The 21,223-nt window shown below is 36.4% G+C and overlaps 2 protein-coding genes and 1 long non-coding RNA gene across 4 annotated transcripts in view; 2 read left to right on the top strand and 1 right to left on the bottom strand.

Annotated features, from left to right (window-relative positions):
* The window catches only part of LOC123310875 (laminin subunit alpha-1), a 301,873-nt gene extending 287,653 nt beyond the window's left edge, over positions 1 to 14,220 (top strand). The window contains exons 21-37 of the mRNA XM_044894560.1: positions 1,076 to 1,322; positions 1,386 to 1,557; positions 1,942 to 2,163; positions 2,275 to 3,241; positions 3,396 to 3,646; positions 3,704 to 3,982; positions 5,144 to 5,340; positions 5,401 to 5,639; positions 6,551 to 6,763; positions 6,820 to 6,982; positions 7,878 to 8,273; positions 10,989 to 11,407; positions 11,491 to 11,794; positions 12,156 to 12,440; positions 12,519 to 12,675; positions 13,467 to 13,826; positions 13,886 to 14,220. Of these exons, the coding sequence (XP_044750495.1) occupies positions 1,076 to 1,322; positions 1,386 to 1,557; positions 1,942 to 2,163; positions 2,275 to 3,241; positions 3,396 to 3,646; positions 3,704 to 3,982; positions 5,144 to 5,340; positions 5,401 to 5,639; positions 6,551 to 6,763; positions 6,820 to 6,982; positions 7,878 to 8,273; positions 10,989 to 11,407; positions 11,491 to 11,794; positions 12,156 to 12,440; positions 12,519 to 12,675; positions 13,467 to 13,826; positions 13,886 to 14,031 (5,017 nt within the window). The 3' untranslated portion in view covers positions 14,032 to 14,220. The remainder of the gene's footprint in view (positions 1 to 1,075; positions 1,323 to 1,385; positions 1,558 to 1,941; positions 2,164 to 2,274; positions 3,242 to 3,395; positions 3,647 to 3,703; positions 3,983 to 5,143; positions 5,341 to 5,400; positions 5,640 to 6,550; positions 6,764 to 6,819; positions 6,983 to 7,877; positions 8,274 to 10,988; positions 11,408 to 11,490; positions 11,795 to 12,155; positions 12,441 to 12,518; positions 12,676 to 13,466; positions 13,827 to 13,885) is intronic.
* LOC123310877 lies at positions 1,385 to 1,663 on the bottom strand. Its single transcript, XR_006537405.1, has 2 exons — positions 1,631 to 1,663; positions 1,385 to 1,567 (listed from the first exon to the last, which is right to left on the bottom strand). It is a non-coding gene; the product is annotated as an uncharacterized LOC123310877 (long non-coding RNA).
* A 1,460-nt stretch (positions 14,221 to 15,680) lies between the features above and the next one.
* LOC123311959 (transcription initiation factor TFIID subunit 6) lies at positions 15,681 to 19,231 on the top strand. 2 transcript variants are annotated; one of them, XM_044896099.1, is made up of 8 exons: positions 15,681 to 16,064; positions 16,126 to 16,356; positions 16,406 to 16,603; positions 16,660 to 16,839; positions 16,901 to 17,201; positions 17,280 to 17,605; positions 18,129 to 18,540; positions 18,826 to 19,231. In XM_044896099.1, the coding sequence occupies exons 1-7, from the start codon at positions 15,819 to 15,821 to the stop codon at positions 18,501 to 18,503; spliced, it is 1,857 nt and encodes a 618-aa protein (XP_044752034.1). In that variant the 5' UTR covers positions 15,681 to 15,818; the 3' UTR covers positions 18,504 to 18,540; positions 18,826 to 19,231. The 2 variants fall into 2 exon arrangements, with proteins under 2 accessions (XP_044752034.1, XP_044752035.1); XM_044896100.1 differs by having other exon boundaries at positions 18,648 to 19,231.
* Positions 19,232 to 21,223: the final 1,992 nt, after the last annotated feature.

Genomic DNA, 21,223 nt, shown 5'->3' with positions numbered 1-21,223 from the left:
GTACTTTTGATGATGGCTCGATACTCCAATTTTACGATTTTCACAATTTCGGTGGACATCTTCTTTCTTCTAATTCATTGCGTAACTCTGGTTTACTTTTTTGACCTCAAACTTCACACTGACACTTCTAATGAGTTATTGTTCGTTGCTATGGTAACGCAATATTTTTTTTTTATGCATGGAACTGGTCTAGGCTAACTAGATATCAATACATCCTCGTATTCCGCCTAGTCCATGCTTTTCTGTCGATGAGAGTAATACTTCTGATGAGTGATGACGTAAACTGGGATGAGAAACATTGTCAGCATCTACTCTCCGATAGAATGGTCTTTCCATCGATACCCCGAATGATAGTGTGTGTCTAGATCGATGTAGATCGAAACATTTGCTGATATCTGTATCATTGGGAATAAAACACATTTTCATTTGGATTGGGTAGTTTGTACCTACGAAAATCTCTACTAGTACAAACTGTTGTTTCTCTACGGAAAGCATCAATTAAACAATATGGAAAAATGTTAGGTCGAAAATGTTTAGCCACTTGCTTTTTCGTCTGATCCCACTTCATACGAAACTTATGTAGGTATCCTAAACGAATTACTATTTGACGTTTATTTTGAGCAGGAGACGGTTACTGCTTATTTCTATCAAGGTGCAATGCTTCTTCTACTAACAAATCCTTTATTTGCAATTGATTGAATTATTTATTCTCTGTTGATACCATTAATATTCCTTCATCCCTTAAAAATTTCCTGTTCAGAACTGGATGGTGGGTTGTGAAAATAGATCCGTTTTACTCATACCTATAAAAATATTTTGAAATGACAATAGGTTTTACTCGACCAACGTTGCTTATTCAAAACGGGTGTAGCTTTGAACTGTAGGGAAATGAAGTTGAGGAAGATCAGAAGACGTCCCAGCAAAAATAAGGGACTCAAAGAATAGTGAAATATGTGACTATAGTAATAGAGGGCTCTTTCAAATGGGTCATACTTGGAATATTGTCATGATAACTACATTTGCTTCTTCGGGTAGTATCTTTCAAGCGAACTCATGTCTCTTTTTTGTATTCAAGCGAGGTACTTCTGGATAAGGCTGTGATGATATCTTCTGCTCAACGCGCAAGAACCATAGAGAAGTGCGAATGCCCTGAGGAATACACCTCCCTCTCTTGTCAGGATCCTAGTTCTGGTCATTATCGATATAGACTACAACCAGAAGATTCTCCTCACACATGGGTAGATAGGATCGTGGGAGTGGCAAAAAAATGCAATTGCAATGGGCTATCGGACACTTGCGACATCGACACAGGACATTGTTTGGTGAGTGTAAAAAGCAGGTGAAGTAAAAACAGCAAATTAGTTTTCATTTCTCATCATTTCCAGAACTGCAGAAACGATACCAATGGTCCTCATTGTGAATATTGCGCTGAAGGATTTTACAAAACACAGGACAACTCTTGCATGCCGTGTCAATGTCCTTCGGAAAAGCAGAACTTCGCTAAAAACTGCACCGCCAACCATAAGATGAACCAGTTCGTCTGTATGTGCAAAGAAGGTAGGTGTATCTAAGAAATAAAAAGAGTAAGAAGAATAATAGCGAATTCTATTGGTAGATATTGATTACTGACCATCGAATATAGATAAGGCTGCTGATTGAATTTAAGCAGGAGTTTGGACAACTTTATTGAATTGTTTTTTCTTTTAGTTTTTATACAATGCCAACGTTTCGGTGGTTCTTTTTCAAGGCTCTTATCTAATTCGATTCAAATACGATACTACTCTTGAAAAGGAATGACAACAGATTGAAACGTTGGCAATGTTTTTGTTCCTCCTTCGTACTAAAATAAGATTTCTGAATGAAATTCACAGAGATATGAACTGAATGCTGTTGGCAAATTTTGTCTTTGTTTGCACTTATATAATTATTTTCCATTCTCAGGATACACAGGAAAAAAATGTAACAAATGCGAAGATGGATATTTCGGGAAACCTCAAGATATCGAAGGCTCTTGTGAAAGATGCGATTGCAATCCCTACGGCAGCATCACAACAACTTGCGACAAAATTTCCGGCCGCTGTCAGTGCCACGATGGTTTTACAGGTATGAGATGCGACCAGTGCAAAAGTCCAAGGAAATACATTGATAACGGAGTTTGTACGGGTAAGTGGAGCGATATTATTTAATGAGTTGATTCCTCCATTATCATGTAATGGCGTCATTTCCACGAATATTGCCCTGGAAAGGAGAATATCAGAATCATTTTGTTTTCAGCTTGCGATGAATGCACTCAGATATTATTCAACTCTATAGACGACATATCGAATCGACTAAATGAAACGCTCGAATCCTTTGGGGATGGCTTGCAGGGTCCTTGGAAATACCTCGACGCTTTGGAAGATCGCAGCGATCTCCTCAAAGAAAGGTTCACCAGAACTGAAGACCAAATGGAAAAATTCTCTCAAAATCTTGAAGACATTAGAAAATACGAAGATAAAGCTAACAATTTACACAGCGCTTTGAAAACAAAGACCAGACAACTTGAAAATCAAATCGAAAATATCAATCGCATAGGAAGCATTACCATTGATATAGGAAAAAACATAACGTATTTACAAAATAAGAAGGACAGTTTCGTTAACGAGATGAACAATTTCGGTACTTCACATCTCAACGTCAAAAAATCATTGGAAGAAGGAATGAAGTTACTTAAGGACATAGACGCCAACGCTAAAATTATAAACACGGACGAAAAAAATGATATTATCTTTAGGTACTGCAAGGGCATTATAAAACAGGTTGAAGATATTTATCAAATCCAAGATTTAAACATCGATAAAATATTTGACGAAGTTGAACATTTGAAAATGAGGTTCAATGACATGAACAATTTGTCTGAATTGGTCGTGAAACAAGCAAAGCAAGTCAAGCTCAGAAATAAGGACAATACGATTAAATACCACGATGTCAACAAAACAATATCGATACTCAAGAATAGGTATAAAAAGACCATGGAAGATATAGCTTATTCCAAAGATAAACTAGTGAAGGCAGATGTGACTCTTAAAATGGTGAAGAAATTGTCGCAAGATTTTTTGACGACTGATCTGGATAAATACTTTGAAATATTGAAGAAAGGAGATGAAAATTACGAGGATAATGCAGAAGACATAGAGAAGAAGTTAAAGGATATCAAAAAACATGTGGAAAATCTTAACGAGACTCTGATGGACCTAAAAAGGTTAGGGTAAAAAGGTTCTGAATTTAGTCACATATGTTTGTATACCCTCCTTCCAAAAGGATTTTTTGAGTTTGAGTACTTTGTTAGTTCAATAAATATGTATTTACGTAATTCACTTGAAGTTGTGAAATTCACCAGTTGTAAATTTTTTTAGACAAGTGAATTTCACCCAGGAGGAATGGAAGAAGATAAACGCAGGGGAAAGTTACGAAAAGATTGCCAAAGGAGTCTCCGAAGCAGAAAACGACTCAATTGAAGCAGAGGCTCTTTTCAACAGAGTGAACGAAATTATAAACCCTTCAGACACCGACACACTACTCATTCAAAGCACCCTCTCCTTTGGATTTTCTGATCGTCTCAAACAGAGAATAATAAACCATGTGAACCAGAACGACCTACGAAAAAGTAAATGAATCTCACAGTTCCAAAACATTTTAAGGCTAAAAGTATATTTTTTTTCAGAATTGGACAACGTTAGGTACGAATTGGATAATCTGGAAAGAGACATCTACAAGAGCGGAATAAGCATCAACAATTTCAGCTCGCTAATGCATAATTTGAAAGAAAGAATATCGACGAGCAGACCCAACATGGACGACATGAAAGAGGTCATCGAAACAGCTTCCGATATCTCCAGAAACATGACGAGAATAATTTCTGACGTGAATACCATGCGTTACATCAATGAGCATAACTTGACTAGACCCTTCAATAAATACCTCAATTTAACATCGAAAGAAAGTAAGTAGAAAATTCTTAACAGGTTCGAGAGAAATGACAGGGTCTATTTAAAGGTGAGGCTTATTTTTACAGAAAGTAGAACTGGTCAAAATAAAGCGTTTCATCAAGAATCACCTATACAAAACTTTCAAAACAACAAAGTTGAAAAAAAAATTCAAATTACTGAAATAGATCCTAATACGACCCTAGATCATTTCGATATTTTACGTGGGAATGAAATTGGAAACTCAGAATTGCCGCATTTTTCTCATTTTTTAGTGACTTGAACTATTTTATTGAATGGTTTATTCCGATTTCCGATGTCAACAAAAATACTTAGAATCAAGTGTAAAAACATTGAATATTTGTACAAAATCTCATCAATAAAATTCGTCTAAATTATTCACAAATTTTTTCACAATGGTCATCACAATCTTCTTCTTGTTCGCACCCTGCACTTTATCAGTCAACCAACATAAGCATTTTCGATTGACTGTCTCAATCTTCTACACTTTTTTAAATCTAAATCGCACGATACAACAATTTTTTCGGGTGACCTGATGCAACTAATTAGTTAGACCAGGAAGTACTGAACCCATTCATTGTCCAGCCAAATGTTATATTTTGTTTCAATTTTCCGATGCCGGGGTCACGAGATTGTGGAAGTCTCGTACTTTAAATTTAATGAAATTTTTTCTTCTAGGGGTTGTAACTCAACCATCTTGAATATTTCAGATAGACAATTTTCGGTGAAATGACTTATATTGATTACTTTTACCTTGTGGCAAGAAAAAGCCTCACGTTTGAAAACACCCTGCATAATATACAGAGCGAGTTTTAAGTTTAGAACGCCTCAATTATCTCAGGGGCGGATTGCACGATTTTATAAATTTTGGTTTGCAAGGATTTTGTGATATGGGCGATATTATGGTGGTATTCACATTGTCAGATCTCTCCTTTCCTTAATGCAGTTTTAAATTTCAGCCCTCCTTAGTCATGTGAAAGCTTTTGAGAAGGGGTATTCATATCATCAATTTCATTGAACAAAATTCGTAAAATTTTAGTTTCTTTATTAATCTCTGGTAAATCAGATATCTTCGACAAAGGAAACTTCGATTTGTGCGAGTCACATCTGAACATTCGAGCTAAAAGCTATCATGAATTCACAATTCATATTTTCAGAAACGAGAGAATTGAACGAGCAAATTTATTCGAAAATAAACGAAATCGAGAAACTCAACATAAATACCAATCTTCATGGCATCATTGACAGGAAGAATGATCTTCTCGCACAAAGCTACGAGCAGCTGAATAACCTGAAAAACAAAATACTAGCATTGAAGTCTAACATTACTTTCACCACTCAGAGAGTCAACAACGTAAGTTCGAAACAACAATTTTGCATCGGGTAGTCATATCTAACTTTCCCATTTTTTCAGTTATACCTTCCGATATCCCTAGCAAACTGCTCCAGGTGGTATCAGGTGAAAAATATAGGAGTATTCAACAGTATGCGAATGAAGTTCAATTGCAGTACCTGCGATCTGCTCAACTTGTCGAGTAACGGTCACAAGATCAGCATGAGAGTTATTGACGATCTCTTTATGCTCGAATGGAATAAATTTCCTGTCGAAGTAGAAATCGACAAGGATAGGATTACCACAGTAGAAATAAAAAGGTAAGATGTATGGTTGTTCGTTACGGTGTAAGCAGTAGCGTCGACATGTACATATTGTGGAGTTCATCCTCGATAACTCCTTTGGTGTGACTTTTGGTCAGCTATGAAAACATTCTTTTATCCTCGATCTGTTCATTTCCTGGAGCATTAAGATAACCATAAATCACTTGTGATTAATGAGCCATTATTCACTTATTGGCTATCAAACATTCATTAATCACTTGTGATTTAGCCGTACCGAGTATTGAGATTTTGAAATTGAAAGTTAGGTGAGATATTTTGGAAATAATCTATTCACGGTATACTCGCATAATATGGCTATTACTCAGGCGGATGCCTTGACTTCGTCTCTTTCGGTAAATCATGAAAATCATAATATGCTTGTTGGGACAGTGCGAGCAAAGACTGGAAAGGTGTAACCCTTTGGTGCGAGTCTATAGTTTAAATTAAATGGAGTAAATCATAGTTTTTTGTTATGAATATGCTCGGACAGTTCGATTGGTATTTCAAATTGCGCTTTTTTGATATAAGAAAAATTCGAGATAAGACGTCAATGATAATTTTTTTTAATGGAAACCATATTTTGTAGGATTAATCAATAATAATAAAGATATATCAAGTGACAAATGCGTACCAAGTCAAATTCTTAATCTTTGTCGTTAAAAAAGATTAGTCTTATGCGAAATTCATTAATTTTACAGTGTTTTTGAGGATGAAAACACAACATGTACACAAGAACCATTTTACTTTCTTTCAATTCAGCAAACTGCAAACTGAAACCCGAATGAAACGAGTTATTAATATAAATTCTTCAAAGAAAATAAAAACAGGAGTCTGAATCTAAATCTGATATTTCCCATTAAATAATGCTCTTCGAAGAATTCTGTATCATTGTAATCATTTCTGCACAGAAAACAGAACAACTTATACCTCCTCATCCAAAACCAAGTTATTGAGATACCAGATACGCAACTACTCCACATATCCACCAATGATCTGATAAATATAGGCACAAACGTGAATCACTCTAGTGCTGGCTGTTTATACGAATTCTTCCTCAACGAAATCAACGTTGGACTGTGGAATTTCGTGAAGAGTGTAGGAAACTGCACAGCATGCGAAACGTAAGTAGTTGAATGTACAGTTCCTTTTTTTTTCTGACAGAAAGTGACTCTTACAGGGAGGCAAGGGGGTCTGAACAGGAAAAACTCAACACCCTATATGTGGATGGAGGTTACTCATTGTACAACGTGTCCACGTTGAACCCACAACAGTTTTCGGTGATTCTCAATTTCAGGACTTTCGATGAAAATAGTCTTCTGTTTCTGGCACAAGAAATATCTGTGAGTATCTAATTTCTCTATGACAACTGTTTTAAGATGCAAACATCTTTTACTGCTACTGAACAATGTATAATTGAGACTGTTTCCGGTCAATCAAAGACGACATCAATTTTTTTTCAACGCATCGTTATAATCCGAAATGAGGTTAATGATAGACTAAAAACTAAAGGATAATACCTTCATATATCACTGGGAAAAATTCAGATTCATAACATTCATGGATACAAAAAATCAACTAAAATATACTGGCTAAAGGCTACTTTTAACGACTAACGAGGGAACATCTTCTTTTTTACCCAGCTGCGGGGTGCGGAAAGGGTATGTCCCTCATGTGCCAAGAATCGGTGGATTTCGCGTCGGTGAGAATGTCTTGACACTGGATTACCGGTAATGACGAACAAAATTCGGTTACCTTCAAATTTAGGATGTTTTTCACGGTGTTCAGAACTGAAGTTTGAAGACTGACTCTTCAAGTCCAAACTGTCCCACGATGTCTGAATCCTGAATTATAATTAAAATTATGTGAAATAAAACAAAAACACGAGGAATAAAATAACCGAATCATTCTAAAATGAGGATGAATTTTCACTTAGGGTTTATAAATAGAAGTTACTATGATATCATTGAAATGGTGGACTAAAAAAAATCTTCCACCATGCCACTGAATTCTACATGAAAAGGTGAATCTAGGATGTTGCCTACATTTGTTTTCCGATATTACTGAAACTTCACGAAATATAGGCACCAATTCAAAGAACCGACAAATGAGTTTTCACTGTATAACTGGAGAGAAAAGAAGATAGAGGGATGTGGTTTTGGCCATCATCCACTTATTCTTAAAACATTCCAGGCAGACTTTAATCTTTAATTGAATAATGGCTTTCACTCATTCCAGAATCCATGCGCCTTCATGTCCCTCGTGCTGAATAACGGCAAACTGGAATTCTACATGAGACACAACGATAACTCCACGATAGTCTCCATACCAATCGAGAAGAAATTCAATGACGGCAAGGAAAACAACATCAACATCGCATTGCAATACAAGAGCAATAAGCAGTATTACGATGTTACTGTGAACGACATGTCCGTAAACGAAATAAGGAATTTGATTAGAATGCACGTTTTCAGGATAAGACAGAGTAGGTACTTTGTAGGAGGTGTGAGTCCAACATTCAACAGGAGCTGCATATCGGTCAACACGACATCATTCGTTGGATTTCTGAATCATCGTAGCGAGAGAAACCTGCGGACAATAGTTTCGTATAATACTTTCCCGAGAAATGTAAAGGTGAGATTATTATTGTACCATCTGGCACCGACTCTATGGTGTTCAAGTGGTTTTTTCACACGTTTTTCATTCAATAGCCTTGCGATACCATTGAAAATTCATGTAGATTTGAGATTTTGGGTGGGTTTGCGTCGCCGCTGTGTCGACCATAGCTCGCCATCCAGTTGAAGAAAAGTTCCAATTATTTCCAGTATCTGGGATGGCTTCAAGGAGGTTTCCCATTTTTCTTACAGTCAGCTTCTGATAGACTGATTAAATGCTCCTTGAGGCGGCAATGACCAGTAAGGAATCCAGTAGGAAGGTGTAGCATGTTCTTGCTGTTCAGGATTTTTTTATTACAGCTTGATTTCTCGGAAATCACTGTTCAGATGCCATAGTCAGTTAAACCGTTTTTTGTTATATACAGGTCTGAACAAAACGAATGAAAAGTAAGGTTTTATTCAAAACATACTATGGAGCGAATCTACAGACGAGAATGACATCCAGATGTTGCCTCATCTTTTCTGAATATTTCCTCTTTTCATTCATTGCGATATCTTAATCTCGAGAGAAAGTACAGCACTTTTATGGCCGTATGCACCGTTTGATTGAACGAAGCTTAAGCTCTAAAACGACGTCTAAGCATAGAATCTCTATGGAAAGATGTTTAAGGAATTAATCTCGTTTAATGAAACGGTGCATATGGCCATAAATGGTTTCAGTATGTGAATAATTGAACGCTAAGAGCTAAGGAGCTTCCCTTAATATGGACAAGTGCAGTTTTTTCACTTTTTCTAGTAAGCACAGCTCTGTCAACTTTGCCTATTCGATCAATAATACTCCATTAAATAATACTGACTCTTGTAAGGATTTTAGCATTCATTTCGACCAAAAACTTTCTTTCGCATATCATACTAAATATCTTATAGTGTGGCTTCCACGTTCTCTTATGACCCCAGTCAACCAACTTCCCATGCTAGGAATAATAATACCTATAATCGGTTGATACAGATCAACCACTGCATGGGCTCTGTTCCTTAGCCTTTTATCAGTTCTACCTAACATTCTTCCAAACATGCTCAATTGAGTGCTGTAATTTCTCTCGAAATTAAAATATTCCAATAAATAATTGAAGATATATTCAATGAGGCAACATCTGTCAACAATTCACTCCACCGGGTATTGTGAATAAAATCTTACTGTTAATTCTTTTTATATAACAATAAACGACGTAACTGAAGATGAGGACTTCATTTGAACCATTATATTCCCGAAGAATCGAGCTACAATTCAGAATAAAAATTGGTGAAATCGGCCTAAGGGTTCAAGGAAAAATGAACTATGTACAAACTTCGTTGAGATTTTGTCCATTGGCCTAATTTTGCGATCTTTATATTATGTGCTGTTAGATCTGCGGTCTATCGTTGGCGTTTACTATCAGTTCGTAAAGTTCGAAATTTCAGAATTTCTGAGTTGACTTTGGTGGTTGCAGATACCGCAATGCAATCGGACGACGGTTGGGAGGTAGTATAGTTTCTTCGGGAGTTTCTTTGATATGAGCCGAATAAGAGTCCTTGTCCAACCTTTTTTTGAATCTCATTAAAAGGGTCAGTTAAGTAAAGTAGGAGTAATGTTGGAGTTAGGTTTCAATGGAAACCAAAAGGGTTCGTCTGTTCCTATTAAAATCACCCCTTACTTGCTCCAATTGAAACAAATTTCAGTGCTGAATACAGGGGCGGCAAAACCGATTGCCGTTTTTCAAAGAGCTACAATAAAATGGTGGAAGTTAAAGAAAACGGTTTCATTCATTCGAATCAGTAGGAAGTAGATATAGATTCGTACTCGAATTTTGAAGACAATATCGCTAAGATGGCTGCCGCCAGTAGCGATAAACTGATGTAGTCGGTTTCGGCCATTTTCGACCTCTTCTCGGCCACAGATCACATAGTAGTTCTCGGCAAAAAGCGGTATAGCCTGGATTTCTTCGGTTACTACACTAATCTAGTCACAATTTGATGTGCTGTGTCTCATTGCGGAGTGATAGACCCTTACTTTTTCGAGAAGGCAAATGTCACCGCCACAGTAACTTCCATGCGTTACGTTTCAATGTTGGAAACCTTTCTACATTAGAAAAACTTGCCGAAGTAAGCGATCTGGGTGACATCTTATTCCAGCAGAATGGAGCTACAGCCCACACAGCTCGAATTTCATCAGCTGTTTGCCTGGTTTGAACCAATTGTGCCGGAGCTACGATGATACGTGGGTTGGCTAGCTTCCTCACCTGATTAAAGCATCTCTGCGACTTCTTTTTTTTTTGGACTACTTTGAAGATAAGGTCTTCAAACATCGCAACACACCCTGCCACAACTCAAGCAGGGAGTAATCGTAGATATCGAGGCCATACAGCTCGCTATATGCCGAACAGCAGTCGAAAACTTACGCAATCGACTACATATCAGTGTATCGCTGCTGACGGTCTCCATCTTAGCGATATCGTTTTCGAAACTTGAGAACAAAAACTATATTTCCTACTGATTCGAAGGAATAAAAACGTTCTTCTCAAATTTTTGGCATTTTTATAGACCTTTGAAACTCGTCAATCGGCTCTGCAGCTTATTACAACCACTAGAAACCTTCAACTTCATCAGCTCGCTCTTCTACTCCCAACATTATTGTCCTAAGCATTTCACAAGGAGATTGATAAAACTTCACTACCGGTCTTTTCCCGTATTTCAGGAGCTTAATTTCTATCGTGCTTGGTTCACTGGAGACGGCTATCTCATCTTGAACACCACAGCCAAATACAGAAGGAGAGCTTTCAATATTTACTTCGAGTTATACACAGCATCAAACACCAGTTACTTAATGACCATCGATAAAGTAGGAAAGCTTGCCATAAGAAACAGAAAGCTAATTTTCGAACTTCAAAATGGAGAACGCATCGAGTCGGAGATGACATTAAATGGAGTTTTGGACACTGTGAACGTTACTGTTGGGGAGGAGGCTTCCATACTTGGAGTGAATGGTGAAGAGAGCAAAGGCCAAGGTATCAAATTGCTGAGGGGAGATCCTGTCATGCTGTATATTGGGGAGGATACTACGAAAGAATACGGTGGATTTTTGGGAGGAATATCTAACATTTACATTGATAACAAGTGAGTAACGAAATAATTAATCTCCATTATTTATGGTTATGTTATGTTATTGTAAACTCTTTTTCATTTGTTTTGTTTTGCAGGGAAGTAAACTTCAACTTCTCCACTGTAGTCGATTTCAAACACGTTGAAATCGGACGATGGAGGACACCAGACCTTCCAGAAGAGATACCAACAAGCCTTACGATAACGGAAAATCCTGACAGTATGCAAAACACGCAAGGTTGCTATCCAGCATCACCACACCAGATAGATCCATCTGCAATAAAGTTTGGCGATAAGGCACCCAGTTACGTGTATAAGAAAAACTCGTTCTGGAGAAAAAACTTCACGATGGAACTGCAATTTCGGACCCTTTATCCGGAAGGTACATTGATGATCGCTACGGTAAGGAGATTTGTATGTAATTTGTTTAATGATGCTACGCGAGTATCCAACCACGCTTTCCCAAAAGAGCCCACGTAGATATTCCGCGGCGTGCGGAAAAGTACAACTGTATACACGCACCTCGGAAATATATATTTTCCTTTATTGTGTGACTGATTTATAGCGTTTTCAAGATATCCTTAATATAATCGGAGTATTCCCACAGTTTTTTCAAATCAATGCTTTATATTGCAATCTTCAACTTCTGCTACATAAGGTTGATATCATATCGTCGATACTTTTGAATATCTAGCCAATAAAACTTCGTGTATGCATATTGTTTCTAATACACTGAAGTCTGATGAATTGCAAATTTTTCCAGAGCTCGAAGCCTAGACCGCAATACAATATTTTGGAGATTCGTAAGGGAAAACTGCAGTACTCCATCAAAGGAAAACGAAAACCAACAAATATAATATTCGACGGAAAGGTTGATGACGCAGAATGGCACACGGTCATAATCGAACAGATAATAGTTAAGAAAAAAAGACGGTTGCTTATTGCTCTTGATGGGGATTGGCAAAAACCATCCAAGATACCAAAGAGTAATGTTCGTAACGAATTTTACCTAGGAAATGTACCTGAGAACTTCACAACGAGAGACATTGTAAGTAATAAGTCAGAGAATAGAAATAGTTTTATCAATTCGAATTCCACTACTACTAACTTTTGTAATATTTTGCAGAGTATACAGCAATTCATTGGATGCATTCGAGATTTTAAGATAAACAATATACCACAACTGAATACCAAAGATCTGTCGGACTACATGAATTTGGGATCCTGTTTTCCCAAAGTGGAACGAGGAGCATATTTTGGGGGAGATGCTTATAGCATTTACAGTAAGCAATATAAAGCATAATAATATACATATGTTCATTTTTTCTGTATTCTTATCAATAAAGCAAGTTCATGTTGATGATGCAAACCGTCGCCTTGGACGTGAATGGGTCTAATCCACAATTTTAGGTTTTCTGAGTTAGAACTGTAGACAACTTCAAACAAGCTCAAATTTTGTAGTAGTGAATACATTCAGTCGATTTGTAGCTTATTCGTTGAGTTTAAGCAAAATTGCTAAAAAATACAACCTATCGGCTTGGATCGTTTCACTACTGTTTTCTGCAGGGCTGATTTCAAATATTCAATAGGAGTTAAAAGAAATGACCCACAAGCTGAGACTTAAATTCTATATTACGCAACCAGCCGTGAGCTAGGCGCTAATGATTTTCTAGAGCGAAAAAAGTTCAAATACGTTTTACTCGAAATTTATATTGAGTGGATTAGACCCATTCACGTCCAAGGCGACGAAACACGTGATGATTTTGCTAATTTTTTTTCTCGACTTTATATTTATGGTTGAAGGTTCCATCAGTTCCTCTTATTTTTGCATAGAAGCATTACCAAGTTGGAGTATTCAGAACTCGACGAAATACATAAATACTTCGCTCAAATTAAAATACAAAATACTATCCCGCATATATGTCATAGTTTACAGATTATTGTTCGCCATATGACTTACGAAAGCAATTTTTTCCGAAACTCCATTCATTAAATCGCTAAATTCAATCCAGTACCTACTAGATATTTAATAAATTAATCATTCATTCATCAAACTAATGTCGGTCATTTTCAGAACGAGATTTTCATGTCAACCAACAACTTGAGCTGAGCTTTGAATTCAAGACATCAGAGCAAAATGGGATTTTACTGAGCCTCTCAAATTCAGGAAACAGTCCTGCTCTTTCAATTGAACTACAAAATGGAGGCATGGTGATGTCTGTTGACTTGGGAATAAGTCCTATTTTCAGCGTTATGAATGACTTGAATTCTGATTTTGCCTTGTGCAACAACAAATGGCATAATGTTACTGCAATTTACTCCCAGTATGAACTGACAGTGAAGATAGATGGTATTGCCAGGAGTTGGGCAAGATATGACACCAACTCTCTTTCTGACGACATTGAGGCTCCACTTTACATTGGTGGTTTACCAGGTAAGGAATAAATATGAAAAAACCTACCTGTACATGTATTAATGATATTATACTTTCAGAGGCAGCACCAAGTGGGACATTGAAAGTAAGAGAAAATTTCAAGGGTTGTTTGAGAAAATTCAAAATTGGTGAACAAGTGAAAGATTGGACTGAGATGGAAGAATTAAACGGTGTATCTCTTGATTCCTGTCCTTTAGTGGACTAATATTGTAGTTAAAAATTTAGGTAGTTATTTATTGAATTCATGTTTAATCAGTTCTTGATCAATGTTATTTGTAATAATGAATCACTGCCATTTATTGTATATACCAATGAACTATTGTTGTAAATAATTAACTGTATAATTTTTATCTTATGTATTTTGTAAAAAATAAATCTTACCTGACTTGACATATATATCTGTTTGATTTATGGGGTTGGAACGTTTTTGATGATACAGTATGGTGGAAATCAGAGACAAATTTAAGCATGTGTCGCCTATTGGCCGAATCCAATGGCGATTGGATCAGTGAAAGTACAGGCGGCGACCTGTTCTACACTGCCGAGCATGAAATTAGGTTGATCCAGTTATTGCCTTCATTTGAAGCGAGCTTCTGTTTTTTCGAATTTCTTTCAGTTATAACATAGCTTAATAAGTTTGGTCGATGATAGGTCTACCGATGCCGTAACCGTATGTAAGTAAAAAAAGATGAAACGGTAGTCATATAATGAGAGAAAATAAGAAATTGGCGAAATACTTCTGCGTTCTTAGTGGCAGCGGAAAAATTTGCCGCCTACATAAATTTGTCGCTGTAGGCTATAATAGCCTAGCTAGCCAATTTAGAAATCCAGCTTTATTGAAAAAGCAAACGCTTCTTTTTCACATGAGAACATTAAAAATTCAGGAAAGCGAGAGGTACTTGAACAAGAAATTCACGCAGAATGCATATAAATTATTCATACCGGCAAAAAATTCTCATAGGATATTTTAAACCCTGAGAATCTCCATTAAATAAAAAAATAATGAAACATTGATATCATTCAAGCAAAATTTTCATCAGAAAATAAGGGTTCTCACCTTTGCATCATTTCAGTTTTCAGATAACTCATGCAGCATTGCAACAGAAATGGAACAGAAAGCTACCCATAAATCATATCGAAGCAACTACAGTGACTCTATCAAACACAGTGGCGACAATTGGAAATTTGCAAAAATATGGCGGCTTAGAAGAACAGATTTCAATGCTATGATCTCTAATTCGGAATGCAGATTGGCTCACGTCACGTCATGTGACCAAATCCGCCATATTCTTGCTAAAACGATGAAAAACGAGACCACAATTGTCGCCACTGTGTTTGATAGAGGCACTGTAGAAGCAACTAGAAATTATGTTACAATTATTTTGATCATCAGCACTTTCCATTATCTCCACTTCTCGCATTATCAACTCTATTGGTGGGAGAAATCAAAAGATGAATTTCATAGTTTTTTTTTTAATCTACCGGAAAATTCTCTGAGGGGGCGTTATCCACAATGTTGCTGTTATGTTTCCGCAAAAGCCGTGATACCATTTACCATTATATAAAGACGATAATAATATATATCTTCTTGATTACAACTATGGAGGCTACCTTCCATAACTCCACCTATTTAGAGTAGAGTAGAGATAAGGAGAACGATCACTGCAATAAAAGTGTCCCCAAAAATGGGAAAAATAATTAAGAAGCAATAAAGAACCCACCCCGGCCCCTATCTGCCTACGCCAATGACTGTCGAACAAGTGTGTTCCGAACGCATCTACTCTCCGTGATTCGACCAAAGAGCGATTTCTAAGATCAGTGTACTCTATGACTCCACTAATGTCATAAATCATCAACAGTCAAACAGGCAGTTTTCGACCATTCCAGCTTGATGCTACATCGTGGTTTATTGTCATTTGTTGTGGTGCCGTAATTTGTAAATAAGACTTGTGGAAACAATTTTATTGAATCAAAAATATATCGGAGTGGACAATGTCCAGTAAAGTTCATGAAAATGATCTGTACGGTACTAATTTTTCTATCGAATCAATCAAAGTTATAGCAGAAAGCATAGGAATTGCTAGTCTTCAAGATGAAGCGGCAAAAGAAATGACTGACGAAATATCTTTTCGTTTGAAACATTTAATTCAAGATGCAGCTAAGTTTATGCACCATGGAAAGAGGGTTAAACTGATGCCTAGTGATATTGAATGTGCTCTGCGCTCTAAAAACTTGGAGGTTTGATTTATCTTTGGAGTTAATATAATATTTATCATTCAATACAATATAATTTTTTCAGCCTCAATTCGGTTTCCGAAATCCTGAGTATACACCATTTAGATTTGCTTCTGGAGGTGGACGAGAATTGCATTTCTTGGAAGAAACTGAGGTTGATTTGAACGACTTAATTACCAACTCAACCCCAAAAGCTCCATATGATGTTACGCTGAGAACCCATTGGTTAAGTATTGATGGCATACAGCCTACTATACCAGAAAATCCTCCACCAGCTACTAAGAGCATGCAAAAGGTAACTTGTAGATTTGTTCATTTAAAGATGTTGATTTAAACTTCTTCAGTTGGAGTCTGTGGACCCTATAAACAAAAAACCGCTGAAGGAAACCTCAGGTAAACCTACTACAGGTAAACAGAAGTTGAAGAACGTAGAAACAGTACAAATAAAACAATTAGCAACTCACGAGCTATCTGTTGAGCAACAATTATATTATAAAGAAATAACAGAGGCTTGTGTTGGATCTGATGAAGCCAGGAGAGCTGTAAGTGTGAAAGTGAAGTTTTTCTTTCAGTACTAATATTTGTCTGATTGTTATAGGAAGCACTACAGAGTTTAGCATCGGATCCTGGTTTGCATGAAATGTTACCAAGAATGTGCACCTTCATTATCGAAGGTGTCAGAGTCAATGTAGTCCAGAATAATTTAGCACTTCTTATATATCTCATGAGAATGGTTAAGGCATTATTAGATAATCAGTCACTGTTTTTAGAAAAATATGTGAGTATTGAATTGATATAATTATATCTATAAGACTGACTGATAATGAACAAATCTTCAGCTTCATGAACTAATACCTGCAGTTACAACTTGTATAGTCTCAAAACAACTGTGTGTTAGGCTTGAATATGATAACCATTGGGCACTGAGGGACTTTGCGTCAAGGTTAATGGCTCAGATCTGTAAAAATTTTAACACTAGTACCAATAATATCCAAACAAGGATAACTAGAATGTTTACTAACGCTCTGAACCAGGGCGATAAAATGCCATTGTCTTCCTTATATGGGGCCTTACAGGCACTATCAGAATTAGGCCCAGAAGTTGTTAGAATATTCATTCTTCCCAGAGTGAAAATGATAGGTAAGTATGGCCTCTGTTTTGTACTAAAAAGTATCACTGTATAGTACTGAAGTATTATATTAACTTCATTTATTTTAGCTGCTAGGTTAGAACAGTACTCAGAGGGTACAATGGCTGCCAATGTTGATAAATTGGATGCAGGTCACATAAAAACACTCATTGTTAAAGCATTGGTGCCAGTGTTAAAGAGTATTAGATCACCACCTGATTTGATCGAAGAGTATAAACAAGATTATGGTTATTTAGGACCACTTCTACACAGTGGTGTATCAAAAGGTAGAAGTCAGCCTAATACTTCAACTGTAACATGTAGTTCAGTTACAAATTCATCAAGTGCCATAACCTCAATTGCCAACACCGTGTCCAGGCCCATTTCTGCCGCAACAGGTACCATAATACAGCAGGTGAGATGTATTACTTTTTCATTTCAGTTTCTGAGTTTTCAAAAATTCACATTAGTAATGTCATATGTTAATTTTTTACTATATCACTTCAAAAAAACACATGTTGATGGTATGTAGTATTCTGTCATGATCACTAAATATCTCCTTCAACATTCTTTCAGTACTTGAGTTCTTGATTCTTAATAAACTGAACCGTTACCTCTTAATATAATTAAGTTCAATACCTTTCTCTTACGGCAATGGACAAGTTCAGAAGCTCTTGCCAACCTTGTAAATACCTTGAAGAACTCCTATCCATCACTGAAATCATTTTTACTTAGAATTTCTATCATATCAATTGGGTTGATAGCCAGCACAATTCCAAAGATTGTAAAGTGATTAAGGCAGCCAAAATGCAAAAATGGAATGAAAAAAATGTTTCCAGTGATTGAAGCTTTTTCGGGTACATAATTTACAACATTAGCAAGCATTTCTGAACATATCCATTCATCCTACATGGCTCTGAACCTATACTCTCTTCCAGAATGTTGGGAACAGGGTGATGAGCCCTGCAGTTGGACGGGTATCCAATCCTGGTAATAACCAAAAGATAGTCTTCGTCACACAAAGGTCTCAAGGTCAGAGTCAGGTCCAGAACCAGCAGTCGCCTGCTTCTCAAAACACACAAGTAATCAAGCTGGTATCTGGTAGCAACACACAAGTTCAACAGAAGATCGTCAACTCCCAACAGAAGATGGTACTGGTGGGGATGCAAAATAGTGGGAATGTCAATGTCAGTCAAGGGGGTATGCTTGGTCAGGGGTCGCAACAAAACATGTCATTTATGATGCAAAAAAATAATATCCACAAGATGAATGATAGTTTTTCTCATTTGGATGATTTGTCCCATTTGGAATAGGATTTCTGCATGTTTGGGAAAAGAAATTGAATAACAGGTAAAGGTCTAACTAAAATCTTTTATACAATAAATACAATTTCTTTAGGCACACAATTCTGAAACCTTTTTGTAGGCTTTTAAGTAAGAGATAACTAATTTTTTCAGAAAAATCCTTGATCTGAAACCAAAATCAGTCAATAATCTCAGAAAAAAATATGCACATGGTCAGACATTTCCTGAAATATGTTACTGGTCATTATTACATGGCCATTGCATAATAGACTTATGATTTCTTGATTTTTCCTGCCTTCCGCAGTTCTGTGAATTTTATTTTCTGAATCAGGCCAGGAGCAGAACAAAATGTCTTGAAGCAAAGGAATAATGGATAAATGTGGCACTATTGATGAATTTACTAGAGGTTTTCCATTTTAATAGGCAAAATCACCTTCGAAGAATGGAGCAGTGAAATATTAATTATTTTTACTAATATGTGCTTCTAAAATTTCTGGTGAGGATAGAGAGTAATCTTGGTTCACCTCCAAGAATAATTGACTTATTTTATACGTAGTGGTAGGTTAAATTGAAATTGTACAAAAAAGTTTATCATGAAAACTGTATAAAAAGATAAAAGAAACATGTAAATATTGCGACTGAATTTTGTATATACATATATATTGAGTTGTCTGGAAGAATTTTTGTAATTATGAAAAGACAAAAACAGAACAATCAAATATATTTTAATTCTTTTTCGTACTTATTTTATTAAATGAAGCCTGAAGCCCTGAATGATTTTCATTCGAGTGCGTGATAATCCGGGACTTGAGGCACTCGAGCTTCACGCCTGCGCTATCACGGGAACGCCAAAACTGTCAAATATTTACTATCCTATCCTATCCTGTAGATAGTTGAAAAAGAAGATTGCGCATTGCGCAACTACGATGGATAACTTTCTGCGATAACATCAACATGTTTTTGTTTACATTTTCCCCGATCCTAGGTCATCTTTTTCATTTGCCACAAATTACACAATTTAAAGGCATGTCGACAACGAAATTCTCGATACTCAAAAGTCTTAAAACGAACGAAACACCAATTACTCCAAGTCTCCAAACAAATACGATAATGAACATTCAAATATTGGGATAAACGTAAACAGAAATGGAGTAGATGTGAACTACCTTCCATAATAAATATAGAGATGTTAGTTGGGCACACTCAAAGATTATAGAGTTAACTCAAAGATTATAGAGTTCTCTATAATCTTTGGAGTTAACTAACTATAATCTTTGGACACAATTCTTGTTGTTTACGTTATCTTCCTCTATCTACGATTCTAGCCCGGCTTTCTCAACAAGTCAGCAAATATGACATATGCCGTCTGTTCCGATATTCCTGAACAGTACTGTCAGTATTTCAGAGACGATGCCTATTGGCCCAGTCGTTCGAGTTCTATTGTTATTCGATTGCGGGCCAGTAAAACCAGCAATATCGGAACAGGCCCATATGTATACAGGGTGTTTTCAAAGGTGAGGCATTTTTTAGACAGAGGTAGAACTCATCAAAATAAGTCGTTTAACCAAAAATTGTCTGTATAAAATATCCAAGATAGTTGAGATACAACCCCTAGAAGTCATAGATCTAATAATAAGCATAATATAGATATAATATGTATTATTTAGGTCTATGCTGGAAGTTCGACAAAATTTCATTGAATTTCAAGTACGGGTCTGTGGAAGGTGACTCCGGCATCGCAAAAACGAAACAAAACATGTTTACCACGTAAATATCGAACGAGCCAATATCCTAAACGTAACCACATGGTCCAATCAGGAGATAAGTTTTTTCCCACTACTTTAGCGATAATTCAGCTATCAAACGGTCTAGGGTCGTATATTAAGATCTATTTGAGTAATCATTTTCAATTTTATTTTTCAACTTTGTCATTTTAAAAATTTTGTAGGTGATTTTTGGTGAAACTCTTCATTTTGACCAGTCCTAGCCTTCTGTTAAAAAAAAGCCTAATCTTCAAATACACCCTGTATATACAAGTCTTGTATTGTACAATACAATGACTCCAAGAAAACCCGTTGCAGAAAAGAAACGACAAACTTGGTGCAAGGAGTTAATGAAAAAAGCGAAAAGAAGAAAACGTTTGGCATCTAAAGAAGATCTACCAGCCGATAAAGCGACTTTTGCGAAATTAGGAAGAAAACCCACCTTACAATGATGTGGGCCCAAGCCTGGGCCATATTGACCTACCTTGTTTATTCTAACGAATATTTAATTTTGACAAGAAGGGTTGTTTGAGTTATGTTTCGATGTTAATTAGCTTTAATTTTGATTTATCATTGTTGTTTACTTTTAAGTTCAAAGAAGAGATACATCGAATATAGATTGTTCGATCTTATAAATTTTATATTTTATTTCGAAAAAGGCTTATGGTGTGCCATATTACCCGAAATTACTATATATAAAAAATTGTGCTTTACCAACATCGCTGCCTAGACTGCCTAGAGAGAAATTCAACATCGGCGAACAAACACTACAACAACAATAGCTAGAAAATCAAGAAAAAAAGGTTGTATAAAATGGCAGCATTTCCATATAGCATATAGTGGCAGAGACGTCCCTGGCCAACATAAAAATACTTCTACAAACATTTTTTACTGCCTATAATATAAGTCACCCGGCTGTACAGGACTGTGCTACAAGAAGAGATTGAAAAAAATACCAACCGCACT

This window comes from Coccinella septempunctata, chromosome 4 (assembly GCF_907165205.1).
Source record: "Coccinella septempunctata chromosome 4, icCocSept1.1, whole genome shotgun sequence".
NCBI lineage: Eukaryota > Metazoa > Arthropoda > Insecta > Coleoptera > Coccinellidae > Coccinella > Coccinella septempunctata.
This window is presented reverse-complemented; position numbering and strand designations above follow the sequence as displayed.